Source organism: Taudactylus pleione, unplaced genomic scaffold (assembly GCF_031769625.1).
Source record: "Taudactylus pleione unplaced genomic scaffold, aTauple2 ptg000201l, whole genome shotgun sequence".
Classification (NCBI taxonomy): domain Eukaryota; kingdom Metazoa; phylum Chordata; class Amphibia; order Anura; family Myobatrachidae; genus Taudactylus; species Taudactylus pleione.
This window is the reverse complement of record NW_028284603.1, coordinates 40,913,294-40,929,944: the sequence shown is the minus strand read 5'-3', so window position 1 is coordinate 40,929,944 and position 16,651 is coordinate 40,913,294. Positions and strand designations below refer to the sequence as shown.

At 49.5% G+C, this 16,651-nt stretch overlaps 1 protein-coding gene across 5 annotated transcripts in view; it reads right to left on the bottom strand.

Annotated features, from left to right (window-relative positions):
• The window catches only part of RALGAPA2 (Ral GTPase activating protein catalytic subunit alpha 2), a 398,803-nt gene that overhangs the window by 177,185 nt on the left and 204,967 nt on the right, over positions 1-16,651 (bottom strand). For all 5 annotated transcript variants that reach the window (XM_088477338.1, XM_088477335.1, XM_088477337.1 and 2 more), the window contains 4 exons: positions 8,346-8,477; positions 7,891-8,074; positions 5,775-6,543; positions 4,693-4,764 (listed from right to left, as the gene is read on the bottom strand). In XM_088477338.1, coding sequence (XP_088333464.1) covers positions 4,693-4,764; positions 5,775-6,543; positions 7,891-8,074; positions 8,346-8,477 — 1,157 coding nt within the window. The remainder of the gene's footprint in view (positions 1-4,692; positions 4,765-5,774; positions 6,544-7,890; positions 8,075-8,345; positions 8,478-16,651) is intronic.

The following is a 16,651-nucleotide window of genomic DNA, read 5'->3' as shown; positions in this document are numbered from 1 at the left end:
CATCGCCGAGTGTAAGGACACCCGGCGGCTGTGCAGACAACTGCGCACCCTTGACTGTAAAGCAGAGATCTTGTCCTCCGTCACGAAGATCCTTTGCTGTCCCGAGTCCAATAAGGCTCCAAGATGCAGAATCCTCCGAGACGGGATTAGAGTGGACTTCTGCCAGTTGATTAGCCAGCCGTGCCGTTGCAGCAGTGCAATGGTCAGGTCCAAGTGGCGTAACAGGAGCTCTGGAGATCCTGCCACCAATAACAGGTCGTCCAAATACGGCAACATGCGGACTCCCTGCAGCCGCAGAGAAGCCGCCATGACCGCCATCACCTTGGTGAAAACACGTGGTGCTGTTGCCAGGCCAAAAGGTAACGCCCGAAACTGGAAGTGGTCGCTGCTGATTGCGAACCTGAGGAACTGTTGATGGCGCCAAAGAATAGGGACATGCAGGTAAGCGTCCTGTATGTCCAATGACACCAAGTAGTCCCCAGGTTCCAGCGCCAGAATGATGGACCGTAGGGTCTCCATCCGAAACTTCGGGACCCGCAAAGACTTGTTGAGTGCTTTGAGGTTGAGAATCGGACGATATGACCCATTGGGTTTCTGTACCAAAAATAGATTTGAATAGAAACCCTGGCCCCTCTGGGAGAATGGAACCGCCACTATAACTCCAGCCTGGAGCATAGTGTGCAATACCTTCCGCAGCTCCGTAGCCTTGTTCCGGTCTGATGGGAGACCCGTGGTGAAGAAGCGAGCCGGGGGTCTGTGCCGGAAGGAGAGGGCGTATCCGTGAGAAACCACCTCCAGAACCCAAGTGTCTGTCGTAGTGGTCGACCAACACTGGGCGAACTGTAGCAGGCGGCCTCCCACCCTGGGATCCCCCAAAGGGAGGCCCGGACCGTCAGGCCGCAGGCTTGTCATCTGGCTTGGGGGCCGGACGTCTGGTACTCCATGCCTGCTTCCGGGGCTTGACCAATTTCTTAGGGCCAGCCTGTCGAGGAAACGACTGTGGTTTGGGCCTGCCCTGGGCCCTAGATGACCGAAAGGACGATGGTCCCGAACCAGAAGGAGCAGCGGCCGACGGGAGACAGGCAGATTTGGCTGCCGCCAGCGTGGCCACAATCTTATCCAGATCCGGACCGAAGAGAACTTCTCCGGTAAACGGCAACGCTTCCAGACCTTTCTTGGAATCTGCGTCCGCCTTCCAGGATCGCAGCCACAAGGTGCGACGAGCAGCTACCGCTGCTGAAGAAATTCTAGACACCAGAGTACTAATGTCTAGAGCCGCCTCGTTGATGTAGGTGGCCGAATCACGGAGATTGCCAATCAACTCCGCCTGATCGGCCGGACAGTCGGATTCAAAAGAAGCCTCTAATGAATCCGCCCAGCGCTCCATCGCTCTGGCAACCCAGCAAATGGCCATAGCCGGCCGTGCTGCCCCCCCTGCAAGGGAATAAGCGGACTTCAGGCAGATTTCTACCTTGCGGTCCGTAGCATCCTTAAGGGAGGACATGGATGGCATCGGCAATGTGGCACTACGGACAAGACGGGTCACGTGAGAATCCACCTGTGGAGGGGATTCCCACTTCGCAGAATAATTATCCGCGAACGGATAAGCCACCGCCAGGCGTCTCTGCGGCTGGTATCTTTTGCCAGGTTGTTTCCACGCCTCCTCTAAATGGTCCACCAACTGACCCGAAAGAGGAAAGACTGTGGCATCGCCCTTCACATCTTTGAAAAAGGCATACTTAGATTTAGCCGCTGGGGGAACTTCGTCCTCAATCACCAAGGCTGTGCGGACCGCCCGAATAAGTCCAGGAATATATACTTTGGACTTAGCATCAGCGTCCTTAGTATGGAGAGGTTCCTGATCGTAAGGATCTAGAATCTCCCCATCATCAGACGTCCCTTCGTCATCCTCATAAGGAGCGGACAGAGACGCCACCGGCCGTTTATGAGGCCGCATCACAGACTCCCCTTGCAACACATCCGACAAGTGCTGTACAGAACTCGTCAGGGAGTTAACCCACGCTGGCTCCTGAGAACCCGGGAGCGGGGAAATAGGGAGACTGTGGGGTACCACCAATTGTCGTGGGAACCCCTGCATGGGTGACGACACCACAGACTGCTGGGACAAACCCATCGGAGTAAACGCGGGCTGCGGAGCTAACTGGCCCACTAAAGCTGTTAACGCCTGAGCGAAACAAGCCCAGGGCGGCTCCTGTACCGGTGCTGTAACCGTAATAGGCCGCGCCATGGACAAACACTGCCGGCAAAGGCCCTCCGCGCTACCCTCCCCCTCCGCTAACGGTACTTTGCACGTGGTACACTGTAGCCGGAGGGGAAAATCACTTTCAGACATGATGGCACCACGTATGTGACCTCTCTCACCAATTAAGTATTAAATAGGCGAGAGACCACCCTGCAGCACCGCACCGCAAGGGCTTTAGCAGAAAGAACAGGGACAGTAATAAAGCTGACAGTTTAGATGAAGAAAAGATTACAGGCAGCAGCGCTAGCACAGTCACATACAATGCAGAGAAATAACAATTCCTGCACTAACAGCGCTGATCACTCAACTACACAGACACAGGGCCTGGTAGGACACAGCGCTGCATACACAGACCTGACCACAGCGGAGGAGAGGTATGCGGGGGGACCCAGACCACGATGCTTCCAGCAGCGTTCACCATGCGTTCTGGAGAAGATGGCCGCCGAGGAGCAGAGAGGAGGCTGGCCTGGGGGAGGAGCGCTGCCACAGGACCAGTCGGCAGCATGCAGAGAGGGCTGTGTGCAGCGGGGGAGGCGCCGGCTGTGAGACAGGGAAGGCGCGCTCCCCTGGCATGCATTTAACCCCTGGGACGCCGCAGCGCTACCGCTCTGCTGCGGTCCGCTGTCCCAGGGGGTAGTGGAAGCGCAGGTTGGTCGCCTGGCTCCACGCTGCAGCCAGTCCCCAGGGAGCCCCCTGCCTGGGGACTTAGGACCATGTGATCAGCGGGGACCCACCGCGGGACCCCGCTGCTTACCTCTGTCCCCCTTGAATCCGGCCATGGTCCGGAGCATCTGGGGTCACCGCTAGCTGTGACCCCAGACGCCCACCAGCATCCCCGGATCAGTACCGGCGTTCTGGTACCGGCGGGGTGTAGGGAAGACAGCATGGACGTCAGGACTGACTGTCCATGCTGTACATCCAGTTGTGCAGCCACAGCTGCATGAAGAATAAGCTTCAGGGGCTCTTCTAGCCCCCACTCCAACAGGTGCACCCGACTCCGGCCGGGCACCAAACTAAACTGAGGTGCCTTGGCCCGGGGGCGGGGTATAGGAGGGGGACCTAGTGCATCCTGGGAGGCTGAAAGCTTAACTCTTTGGTGCCCTGCGACTGACGTCACACCTATACCCAAGGTATCCTGTGGATACCCTATGGACCCTGAAGTAGAAAATGCCCTTCGTACAAATCTTGTATTTGCCTACATAGGTTACACAGCTGAAGGCGTCCTCCCCTACACACTACAATTGTGAGAGGGATAACTATTTTAGTTGCTGACTCAAGAAGTTCAGAGTGCAAACAAGCCCATTGGGAGAGCCACGCAGCATTTGCCAATGATGAAAGAGTGAACAAAACTGTAAGTGACAAACACTAGATGTTCTCATTTAAATGTTAAGTACAGAGGTGTCCTTCAGTCGCACCAAATAACCCTTCTCTTGACGAACCAGTCCCCGGCCATGCTGAAGGTCTATCTGGCTGAAAATGTGCGCCTTATTCACATAAATAAAACAACTGGGAGTGACAAAATTACATTGCCTGATTACACTGATAAATTTAATGTGCAACTGAGTCAGAGATATTTACGCAGTTGAGCGATTATCGGTGGTCTGCGCATGCGTGTAAGTCTGGGTATGCAGAAAGTTTCATTACCAATGTCGCTCACAATGAAGATTTATTCGCAAAGTGACAGAGTCAGGGACCGTTTGTGGTAGCTCAAACGTAGACGTGAGGCAAACGTTCTAAGGACGTCTCTGCCTGTGATCCCGTCCGCAGTAAAATGGCTCCAGCATCTCAGTTGCCAGTCAAAGCGACCACAGTGTTACCCAGAGGCCAATTATCGACTGATCTGCGCCTTTGTGCGCAGTCGCTTGGATTTGTGTAGTCGCCGGTGGGCGCCTCAATACAAATTCTGATGGCTGCGATACCTGCTTTTTCTCTCACAGCCGTTGCGTAAAAATTTGCAGCGGCGGCAGGATCAGCATCCATCTTTGAATCAGGCCCAGAATCTGTGTAAAAAAGGCTACGATGCGAGCGGTCGCGGCTTTTTCTCACGTCAGGTTCCGTTGTGCTTAATCCGTGTGTAAAACCAATTCACGTGTGGTTAATGTTGCAGCCTAGCGTCACTAGTACATTGCGAGTGGCTTTTCGCTGCGTCTGCGATGTGTGTAAGGTGCATCTCAAACACACCATACAATGTATAGATGCTAGGTATATAGAAACATCAGTAGATCTGGTAACACTGTTAAGGACAATAGCATGCACATCTGCACAAATGCAGAAGGATGTTAAGGTGAAGCACATTACAGAATACTACACTAGGCAGAAGAAGGAATTACTCCTGGACTATGACCAGGAGGCTAAATCTCCTACACAAGTGAATCTTAAATGAATAAATTTCATATGAAAATATACCACAATGGGAATGTGCCACTTACCACTGTCTGGAATCCAGATTCTTTAGTTCTCGTAATAACTTTGAATTCTTCTTCAGTAGATGGAAATTTTTCCTGTAGAAAGACACTTGTTATATGTCTGTCATGTAGAGTATGAAATCAACATTCGCTAGAGTGAAATAAATGAAAAATAACGGCAAGGCACAAAATATAACTGAGGTGATGCAGAGAGTACTATGCCAGCTTACACAGTGTTACTTGGATGATATTGCTCTCTGTAAGCACACAATGTGAATTCAGGCATACGTGTGATGGCAGACCTGTGTGTATAAGGCACATGCCACCTTTACAACATGAGGCACAACAGAGGAGGAAAGGGTGGCCTGACTTAAGCCGAGTACTGTAATGCACTCACGCAAAAAGCATCTCATGCAGACCTGCAGCAATGCTCATCCGCAGGTAATAGAACTACATTTTACACAGGAGCACATACACAAAATGATGATGCTTGGTATAAGCTAGGTGCAAATGCTGCTGACATATAAACAGAAATAACACGTGCACGCTTTATTTTTTTTTAAGTACTTTATGCCCATTTTGCAAACAATGAACGCTGCATCAGACGTAATGTGTCTATGGTCAAACATTAAAGCAGAAATTTGCTGTATTTGCATTACAAGTGTTGCTGTAGATAGGAAACTTCTATATTGCAGTAACCTCTTCCTGAATGTAAATAGGCTGTGACATGCACATACAGTATGTATTTCCAGGTTTTCCTCTAAAGTGTTCAAAACACATGTATTACATTTCTGAAGGAGGGAATAAGACCTTAGCAAAGGGTCTTCATACAGTACATATTTAGATTAAAGGAGTCCTCCAAATTAAATGTAAGTATTCAGCAGCTATGTAAAACAAATAACGACTTCTGCATAGTAGCTCACTTCACGCATTTTCTGGTACTTTATTTACAACAGCTATACAAGTCTGAAGCTGCCTGGCCCAAATAACTACATCTCAACCAGTATGAGCAATGATGTGTGTGGCCTCACTGGACATTTATCTGACTGCTTGTGGCTGCCTTCAGATCTTAACATCAAACAGAAATGAGAAGGCCTTTAACATACCTTCTCTCCCACGAGTTCATCCCCAAGTCATTCAACAGAAGCCTACAGAAATAGAAGGGTGCTTGAGGCTCAGCAGTGCTGGGTTCTTCCTGACATGAGACCTTGCTGCTGGGGTCGCAGTTACAGCGCTCGGTGTGGTCGGCCTCATTGGCCCTCTGTCTTGTGATTGCCTCTATGATCTGCTCCTCTTGCTCTTTGCTCATTCCAACAGGAGGTAATGCAGGTTCATTCAGCTTAAGCTCTGGATGTTGTAGGCACTCGGGATTTATGCTACCAAGTTTTTCCAACAATGTGTCAAGGGCGTCTAGTCCCTCTACTTCCATTAAATCTGGTTGATCCACGATCGGACCATGGCAATCCTGTTGCCCGGTTTGCAGTTTTCTTTCCTTAGTGGCAATTGTGGGGCATTCTAGAGGCCCATACATGATACCACCATCCCAAGAGTACTTCCCTGAGATATCCCGGACTATTATCCGTACATCACCGGGCACCCCAGTTGGGTCCCTCCCAAGGGAATTTTCTGAAGGGATTTGCAGGTAAGAAATAAGAGCACTATCATTAAATACAAAAAGCTGCAAGTTAGGACTTCTGAACACATCATTTGAAAGCTCTGATGCCTCGACATGTGGGTTATCATGGTTCTCACTGATCAAGCTGTGCAATATAGCTGGGCCACCACTCAGGGGATAGTGTCCCAGATGGTTGATGAGCTGAGTCATTACCATACGTGCAGTCAAAGGAATAAGCTCCAGGTTCCTCCTTTTTTTCCCTAGAATAGTGAAAACAGTATTATAAGGTATAGAAGAACACTCTTACTATTAATAAATGAAAAGTTTAACTCTTCTGTAACAAAAGAAAATGGTTTTCTCTAATGCAGTTGGAGTTTATTAAAAGGCGCACAAATCTCTATTTCAATTGGTTGCTATGAGTTACAGTACACATGGGGACACTTCAATTGTTTTCTTATGTTGCAGTAATTAATGGGCACCCAATGTAGCAATTCAATTGGGATCCCATTAATTATCACGCTCTGCACGGGTAATTAGAATGGGGGTTAGCAGCGTAAAACAGTTAAACCCGTCTAAAGACCAGCTTAGGGAGCCCAATCCCAGGATTAACGCACATTCCTGCTCGCCTCCTCAGGTGGGGCTCAGCAGAAATGCAGGCGCAGGCGACTGTTTGCGCCCTAAAGGAGCAACAATTTGATTGAGCGCCCAGCACTACCAGCCGCTGGCGAAAACAACTGAATTGCCCCCTATATGTTGATTCCTTACTAAACAAGGCAAATGTTATTCATTTTTAAGCATGAGAAATAGATTTCAGGTCCGCTATATGGTAGACGGTCACTGCAGGAAGCAGCACACCGATATCCCTTACAGCGGCACAAAAGGACTTGATTATTTTGTGCAATTTTCATTACGTTAAAATTGTTTTACAAACCCATCAACATTCTAAATGATTACTATAATTGAATGTAACAACCCTAAAACAACATTTCTATGAATTTAGACAGAAGAGTACTTCTTGTACTAAGTGAGTTCTCATTTCGGAGAAAATATTTGACGTCATTTCTGGGCATAATGCGCTTATATTAATAATGTAGAAATAAACAGGGCCTGATTCAGAGTTGGATGCAAATGCCGCGAACGATTCTGCTCTCACTTGCAGCAGAGAGAATCAATCTCTGTGTCTTTAGATGCACCATTGCTGCAACTTCAAAGCTTGCACCAGTTCTACTGCAGGTACAATTTCTGTCTGAACAGTGTCTGTCTTGTGTCAGTGCTACTGCGTCTTTAATCGTAGTCCGCAACACACCCGTGTGTCTGCCTTCCACTCCGTTACCTCCCAGTAACATCCGCTGAACTCTGTGCCTTTTACATCCAAATCCATTCTGCGTCTCCCGATGGCAACCATCAAGACCGCAATCGCTGTGAGACTCAGACTCGTGTAGTACTTTCAACAGCGGCCAACTGTGTAAATATCGCCATTGCGTTTAACTCTGAATCAGACCCACAGTGTCCCCCCTCCCCACAATGATCATTGGTGACATTGAGTACTCAAAGTTCTTAATTGGGATTATGGGGAAACAGAAAGGCTCCACCTGATAAATGCTCACCTTCTGCCACTGTTAGGAGATTGCTGAAGTCAGAAGTGGAGAAGAGAGGCAGAGGCTCTGAATTTTTCACATTCCCCAGGGGCAGAAATGGATCATAATCCATGGAGGAAAGGTCAGCCAGGCTTAAGATATATTGGCTTTGTTGAGTGTATGTGTTGGAGCCGCACACACAGCAGTGCAGAACCTTATAATGATATAGAGTATTAATAATAATAATAATAATAATAATCATCATAATAATAATAAACAAAAAAACACCTACGTATTAAACATTTTATATGATGATAAAATGTATGATAACAAACTGACATCATGCTGCCGAAAAGATTCTACAATTCACATACCAGGAAAATAAATGAACCGGTAAAGTCTGGTAGTCACAGCGCTTGGTTCAGGTGCGCATCACCTATCCTCACTACAGCACAGAACGGCGAATAAACAACTAACATACATACCCTGTAAATGTAGTCCAGCAGGGAAGGTAAATGCAGCTCTTCAAGGGGAAATGTAGATATAGGTTCTAGCAATGTCTGTAGAGGAAGAGCCATGCACCAGTCCAGCAGGCACAGCAACAAAGACACTATAAACTGCAAAATAATAATAATAAAATCCATTTTAGTTCTACTCATATATGTACATTTTTACTTACACAGCACTTTACAATACAGGGAAATATATTTGATGGAGCAACAAAAAGATTAAATAAATAGAAGTATCAATATCAGTCACTTTAAGCAGGACAGGAATGGCAGTATGTTCATACTAAGGAAATGTGCAGGAATATATATATATATATTTTACACATTTACTTAGTACACTATGTATAGCAGTGGATAGAGCATTAGCATTGTTATTTAATGTATTAAAGATCATTACATGTTGATATATAGATATCTCTATATACACACACATTATTTATTATATATACACATATATGCATATACACATATATGCACATACACTCATGTACACACACGATCAGTTGACATATGAAATAAAAATACATACATAAGAAGATTCTTATATCACAAGTGTGCTTTATCTTCACTTTGTTATCAACTCCAGCAAGTGATTATTTATATTTAACAGCTATTTACATAGCGCACATACATTCCACAGCACCTTACAGAGAATATTTGCCCATTCACATACATATGTATATATATATATATATATATATATATATATATATATATAAATATATATTTAATACAGCGAGGTACTGAAACAGCGCTCAATCCTATATATATATCTCTGTATAAATGCAGTTATTTTAAATCAATATTTATTATCCACTATATTCCCGTTTTTGCGGTGGCAGCTGTATGTTCTCCAGAAGAATCAGTTGTTGTATGATCCCAGACGATTATGGAAAACAAAAAGGAGAGAACGAGCACCTATATAGTGTAGTATTATGTGAAGTATGCAGCACACTCTAATTAGAAAAATGGCATGCGTACTGTAATGACCCAGAACAACAGGTATTTGTATATGAGTATTTTTTCAGGTTTCACCACGTTATTCCTCTTATACACCCAAATGGTAGCCGATTATACACTCCAAATATGGGATTTAAGGAGAGAGAAAACACTTCTCATAGTGTAGTACATTTAAAAAAGGTTTTAATCCAAAATACACATAACACACATAAAAAATATGAGATATGGTAAGAACTTACCCTTGTTATCTCTATTTCTACGAAGTCCATAGGGTTCCACAGGATACCTTGGGGTATAGGTGTGACGTCAGTCGCAGGGCACCAAAGAGTTAAGCTTTCAGCCTCCCAGGATGCACTAGGTCCCCCTCCTATACCCCGCCCCCGGGCCAAGGCACCTCAGTTAGTTACCAAGCCATAGGCCGGAGGAGGAGAAGGAAGAGAGAGAACAAAGATCTGGACACATACAAGAATCACATTCTCACCAGAGGGAGACGGAAAACCGGTGACCAGAGCAAAGCCCATCTGCAGCACAGGTGCGACAGGGCGGGAGTCCTGTGGAACCCTATGGACTTCGTAGAAATAGAGATAACAAGGGTAAGTTCTTACCATATCTCATATTTTCTACTTCAGGGTCCATAGGGTATCCACAGGATACCTTGGGGATGTCCCAAAGCAGTATCCTTTAAGGGTGGGGACGCTCCTGTGCAGAAAGGAGAATCCGCCGCCCGAAGGAAGCATCCTGAGAGGCGAAGGTGTCAAACCTGTAATACCTCACGAAGGTATGGACAGAAGACCACGTAGCAGCCTTGCAGATCTGAACTGCCGAGGCACCACGTCGAGCTGCCCACGAAGGACCCACAGACCTAGTGGAATGAGCCTTCAGAGAAGGAGGGACCGGTAGGCCTTCATGAAGATAAGCTTCAGAAATAGCCATACGGATCCAGGCTGCCAAAGTTTGCTTTGAAGCAGGCCAACCCTTTTTACAGAAGCCATAGAGGACAACAAAGCGTCCGACTTCCTAAACAAAGAAGTGCGGTCAACATAAGTCCTTAAGGCCCGCACAACATCCAAAGAGGCCTCACCCACGGAAAGACCCGGTGAGTTAAAGGCCGGAACAACTATTTCCTCGTTAACATGAAACTGGGAAACAACTTTGGGAAGAAACTCGGGCCGAGTGCGGAGCACTGCCCTGTTCCCATGAAAAACCAAGAAAGGGGGTCTACAAGAAAGAGCCCCTAACTCAGAAACACGTCTGGCTGAAGCAACGGCCAGAAGGAAAACAGTCTTAGCTGTTAGCCATTTAATATCCACTGAGCCCAGTGGTTCAAACGGCGGTCCTTGGAGAGCCCTCAGGACCACAGCCAAATCCCAAGGCGCCACAGGTGGAACAAAGGGCGGCTGAATACGGAGAACACCTTGCATAAAGGTGCGCACATCCGGGATTGTAGCAATCCTACGGTGAAACCAGACAGATAGGGCCGAAACCTGCAAGGCGAAGCCCATGATCTAGTCCCGCTTGCAGGAAGGCGAGAATCCGAGACAGACGAAACTCCCGCGGTGCATAACCTCTCGGTCGACACCACTGGAAGAACGTATGCCACACGCGATGGTATATCCTCGCGGGAGACGGTTTCCGAGCTCGTAACATGGTACGCACCACAGAGCTGGAAAACCCCCAGGACCTCAGCATGGCCGTCTCAACAGCCACGCCGCCAAAGACAGCCGAGTCAGGTCCAGGTGAAGACAAGGACCCTGAGACAGAAGGTCCGGTCGTAGCGGCAACCGCAGAGGACTGTCCACGGACAGACCCTGAAGGTCTGAGAACCAGTGCCGTCTGGGCCACGCGGGAGCTATCAACAGGAGCGTCCCTCCTTCCTGTTTGAATTTCCGGATTACCCGTGGAAGAAGGGAGACCGGAGGGAACAGGTATGCGAACCTGAACGTCCACCGGACGGACAGAGCATCCACCAGAGACGCCCCTTCGTCTCTTGTGCGAGACCCGTACACCGGCAACTTGTTGTTGTGCCGGGACGCCATGAGGTCGATTTCTGGAAGACCCCACCTGTCCACCAGTAGTTGAAAAACGTCCGGGTGCAGGGACCATTCCCCTGAATGAACGTCCTGGCGACTTAGAAAGTCCGCCTCCCAATTTAGCACTCCCGGGATGAAGACCGCTGATATGGCCGGAAGATTGCGCTCCGCCCAAACCAGGATCCGAGAGACCTCTACGAGAGCCGCCCGACTGCGAGTTCCTCCTTGCCTGTTTATGTAGGCCACGGTGGTAGCATTGTCCGACTGGACCTGCACCGGGTGACCCTGGAGAAACCGCTGTGCCTGCAGGAGAGCATTGAAGACCGCACGGAGTTCCAAGATATTTATTGGAAGCTCCGCTTCTGTCGGTGTCCACCTGCCCTGGAACAAGTGTGGACCCGAAACTGCTCCCCAGCCCCGAAGACTGGCGTCCGTTGTCAACAGGACCCAATTTGGAACCCAGAACGGACGTCCCTTGTTGAGGTGGGTCGTCTTTAACCACCACGCAAGGGACAGGCGAACCTCCGGGGTGAGCACAATCGTCTGGAACTTCAGAGACTGAGGCAGCCCGTTCCACTTGGACAGGATCAGGTGCTGCAGAGGTCTGGAGTGAAACTGGGCGTATTCCACCATGTCGAACACCGACACCATGGAGCCCAGTAACCTCATCGCCGAGTGTAAGGACACCCGGCGGCTGTGCAGACAACTGCGCACCCTTAACTGTAAAGCAGAGATCTTGTCCTCCGTCACGAAGATCCTTTGCTGTCCCGAGTCCAATAAGGCTCCAAGATGCAGAATCCTCCGAGACGGGATTAGAGTGGACTTCTGCCAGTTGATTAGCCAGCCGTGCCGTTGCAGCAGTGCAATGGTCAGGTCCAAGTGGTGTAAAAGGAGCTCTGGAGATCCTGCCACCAATAACAGGTCGTCCAAGTACGGCAACATGCGGACTCCTTGCAGCCGCAGAGAAGCCGCCATGACCGCCATAGCGTCCTGTATGTCCAATGACACCATGTAGTCCCCAGGTTCCAGCGCCAGAATGATGGACCGTAGGGTCTCCATCCGAAACTTCGGGACCCGCAAAGACTTGTTGAGTGCTTTGAGGTTGAGAATCGGACGATATGACCCATTGGGTTTCTGTACCAAAAATAGATTTGAATAGAAACCCTGGCCCCTCTGGGAGAATGGAACAGGCACTATAACTCCAGCCTGGAGCATAGTGTGCAATACCTTCCGCAGCTCCGTAGCCTTGTTCCGGTCTGATGGTAGACCCGTGGTGAAGAATCGAGCCGGGGGTCTGTGCCGGAAGGAGAGGGCGTACCCGTGAGAGACCACCTCCAGAACCCAAGTGTCTGTCGTAGTGAACGACCAACACCGGGAGAACTGCAGCAGGCGGCCTCCCACCCTGGGATCCCCCAAGGGGAGACCCGGACCGTCAGGCCGCAGGCTTGTCATCTGGCTTGGGGGCCGGACGTCTGGTACTCCATGCCTGTTTCCGGGGCTTGACCGATTTCTTAGGGCCAGCCTGTCGAGGAAACGACTGTGGTTTGGGCCTGCCCTGGGCCCTAGATGACCGAAAGGACGATGGTCCAGAACCAGAAGGAGCAGCGGCCGACGGGAGACAAGCAGATTTGGCTGCCGCCAGCGTGGCCACAATCTTATCCAGATCCGGACCGAAGAGAACTTCTCCGGTAAACGGCAACGCTTCCAGACCTTTCTTGGATCTGCGTCCGCCTTCCAGGATCGCAGCCACAAGGTGCGACGAGCAGCTACCGCTGCTGAAGAAATTCTAGACACCAGAGTACTAATGTCTAGAGCCGCCTCGTTGATGTAGGTGGCCGAATCACGGAGATTGCCAATCAACTCCGCCTGTTCGGCCGGACAGTCGGATTCAAAAGAAGCCTCTAATGAATCCGCCCAGCGCTCCATCGCTCTGGCAACCCAGCAAATGGCCATAGCCGGCCGTGCTGCCCCCCCTGCAAGGGAATAAGCGGACTTCAGGCAGATTTCTACCTTGCGGTCCGTAGCATCCTTAAGGGAGGACATGGATGGCATCGGCAATGTGGCACTACGGACAAGATGGGTCACGTGAGAATCCACCTGTGGAGGGGATTCACACTTAGCAAAATAATTATCCGCGAACGGATAAGCCACCGCCAGGCGTCTCTGCGGCTGGTATCTTTTGCCAGGTTGTTTCCACGCCTCCTCTAAATGGTCCACCAACTGACCCGAAAGAGGAAAGACTGTGGCATCGCCCTTCACATCTTTGAAAAAGGCATACTTAGATTTAGCCGCTGGGGGAACTTCGTCCTCAATCACCAAGGCTGTGCGGACCGCCCGAATAAGTCCAGGAATATATACTTTGGACTTAGCATCAGCGTCCTTAGTATGGAAAGGTTCCTGATCGTAAGGATCCAGAATCTCCCCATCATCAGACGTCCCTTCGTCATCCTCATAAGGAGCGGACAGAGACGCCACCGGCCTTTTATGAGGCCGCATCACAGACTCCCCTTGCAACACATCCGACAAGTGCTGTACAGAACTCGTCAGGGAGTTAACCCACGCTGGCTCCTGAGAACCCGGGAGCGGGGAAATAGGGAGACTGTGGGGTACCACCAATTGTCGTGGGAACCCCTGCATGGGCAACGACACCACAGACTGCTGGGACAAACCCATCGGAGTAAACGCGGGCTGCGGAGCTAACTGGCCCACTAAAGCTGTTAACGCCTGAGCGAAACAAGCCCAGGGCGGCTCCTGTACCGGTGCTGTAACCGTAATAGGCCGCGCCATGGACAAACACTGCCGGCAAAGGCCCTCCGCGCTACCCTCCCCCTCCGCTAACGGTACTTTGCACGTGGTACACTGTAGCCGGAGGGGAAAATCACTTTCAGACATTATGGCACCACGTATGTGACCTCTCTCACCAATTAAGTATTAAATAGGCGAGAGACCACCCTGCAGCACCGCACCGCAAGGGCTTTAGCAGAAAGAACAGGGACAGTAATAAAGCTGACAGTTTAGAGAAGAAAAGTTACAGGCAGCGCTAGCACAGTCACATACAATGCAGAGAAATAACAATTCCTGCACTAACAGCGCTGATCACTCAACTACACAGACACAGGGCCTGGTAGGACACAGCGCTGCATACACAGACCTGAGCCACAGCGGAGGAGAGGTATGCGGGGGGACCCAGACCACGATGCTTCCTTCCAGACTTCCAGCAGCGTTCACCATGCGTTGCAGAGAAGATGGCCGCCGAGGAGCAGAGAGAAGCTGGCCTGGGGGAGGAGCGCTGACACAGGACCAGTCAGCACAGTGCAGAGAGGGCTGTGTGCAGCGGGGGAGGCGCCGGCTGTGAGACAGGGAAGGCGCGCTCCCCTGGCATGCATTTAACCCCTGGGACGCCGCAGCGCTACCGCTCTGCTGCGGTCCGCTGTCCCAGGGGGTAGTGGAAGCGCAGGTTGGTCGCCTGGCTCCACGCTGCAGCCAGTCCCCAGGGAGCCCCCTGCCTGGGGACTTAGGACCATGTGATCAGCGGGGACCCACCGCGGGACCCCGCTGCTTACCTCTGTCCCCCTTGAATCCGGCCATGGTCCGGAGCATCTGGGGTCACCGCTAGCTGTGACCCCAGACGCCCACCAGCATCCCCGGATCAGTACCGGCGTTCTGGTACCGGCGGGGTGTAGGGAAGACAGCATGGACGTCAGGACTGACTGTCCATGCTGTTCATCCAGATGTGCAGCCACAGCTGCATGAAGAAAAAGCTTCAGGGGCTCTTCTAGCCCCCACTCCAACAGGTGCACCCGACTCCGGCCGGGCACCAAACTAAACTGAGGTGCCTTGGCCCGGGGGCGGGGTATAGGAGGGGGACCTAGTGCATCCTGGGAGGCTGAAAGCTTAACTCTTTGGTGCCCTGCGACTGACGTCACACCTATACCCCAAGGTATCCTGTGGAACCCTGAAGTAGAAATGGAGAATTACATTAATAAAATTTCAAGCAAGCTTATCTGATAGTAGCTGGTCTCAGAGTTTGGGAATACACCCACAGTCCTCAACGCGTTTCGTCCTTAGTGCAAATTCAGCTATTCCCTCATTATTTCATTATCAATTAAGCAGGTAAAAGGTCTGGAGTTAATTCTAGGTGTGACATTTCCATTTGGAATCAGTTGCTGTCGACTCACAATATGAGATCCAAAGAGCTGTCACTATCAGTGAAGCAAGCCATCATTAGGCTGAAAAATCAAAACAAACCCATCAGAGAGATAGCAAAAACATTAGGTTTGGCCAAATCAACTGTTTGGAACATTCTTAAAAAGAAAGAACGCACCGGAGAGGCTCAGCAACACCAAAAGACCCGGAAGACCACGGAAAACAACTGTGGTGGATGACAGAAGAATGATTTCCCTGGTGAAGAAAAACCCCTTCACAACAGTTGGCCAAATCAAGAACACTCTCCAGGAGGTAGGTGTATATGTGTCAAAGTCAACAATCAAAAGAAGACTTCACAAGAGTGAATATAGAGGGTTCACCACAAGATGTAAATCATTGGTGAGCCACAAAAACAGGAAGACCAGATTAGAGTTTGCCAAACAACATCTAAAAAAGCAATTACAGTTCTGGAACAACATCCTATGGACAGATGAGACAAAGATCAACTTGTACCAGAGTGATGGGAAGAGAAGAGTATGGAGAAGGAAAGGAACTGCTCATGATCCAAAACATACCACCTCATTAGTGAAGCATGGTTGTGGTAGTGTCATGGCGTGGGCATGTATGGCTGCCAATGGAACTGGTTCCCTTGTATTTATTGATGATGTGACTGCTGACAAAAGCAGCAGAATGAATTCTGAAGTGTTTCGGGCAATAATATATGCTCATATTCAGTCAAATGCTTCAGAACTCATTGGACGGCGCTTCGCAGTGCAGATGGACAATGACCCGAAGCATACTGCAAAAGCAACCAAAGATTTTTTAAGGCTAAAAAGTGGAATGTTATGCAATGGCCAAGTCAATTCTCTGACCTGAATCCGATTGAGCATGCATTTCACTTGATGAAGACAAAACTGAAGGGAAAATGCCCCAAGAACAAGCAGGAACTGAAGACATTTGCAGTAGTGGCCTGGCAGAGCATCACCAGGGATGAAACCCAGCGTCTGGTGATGTCTATGCATTCCAGACTTCAGGCTGTAATTGCCTGCAAAGGATTTGCAACAAAGTATTAAACAGTGAAAGTTAGATTTAAGATTGTTTAGTTTGTCCCATTACTTTTGGCCCCTTAAAAAGTGGGAGGCACAT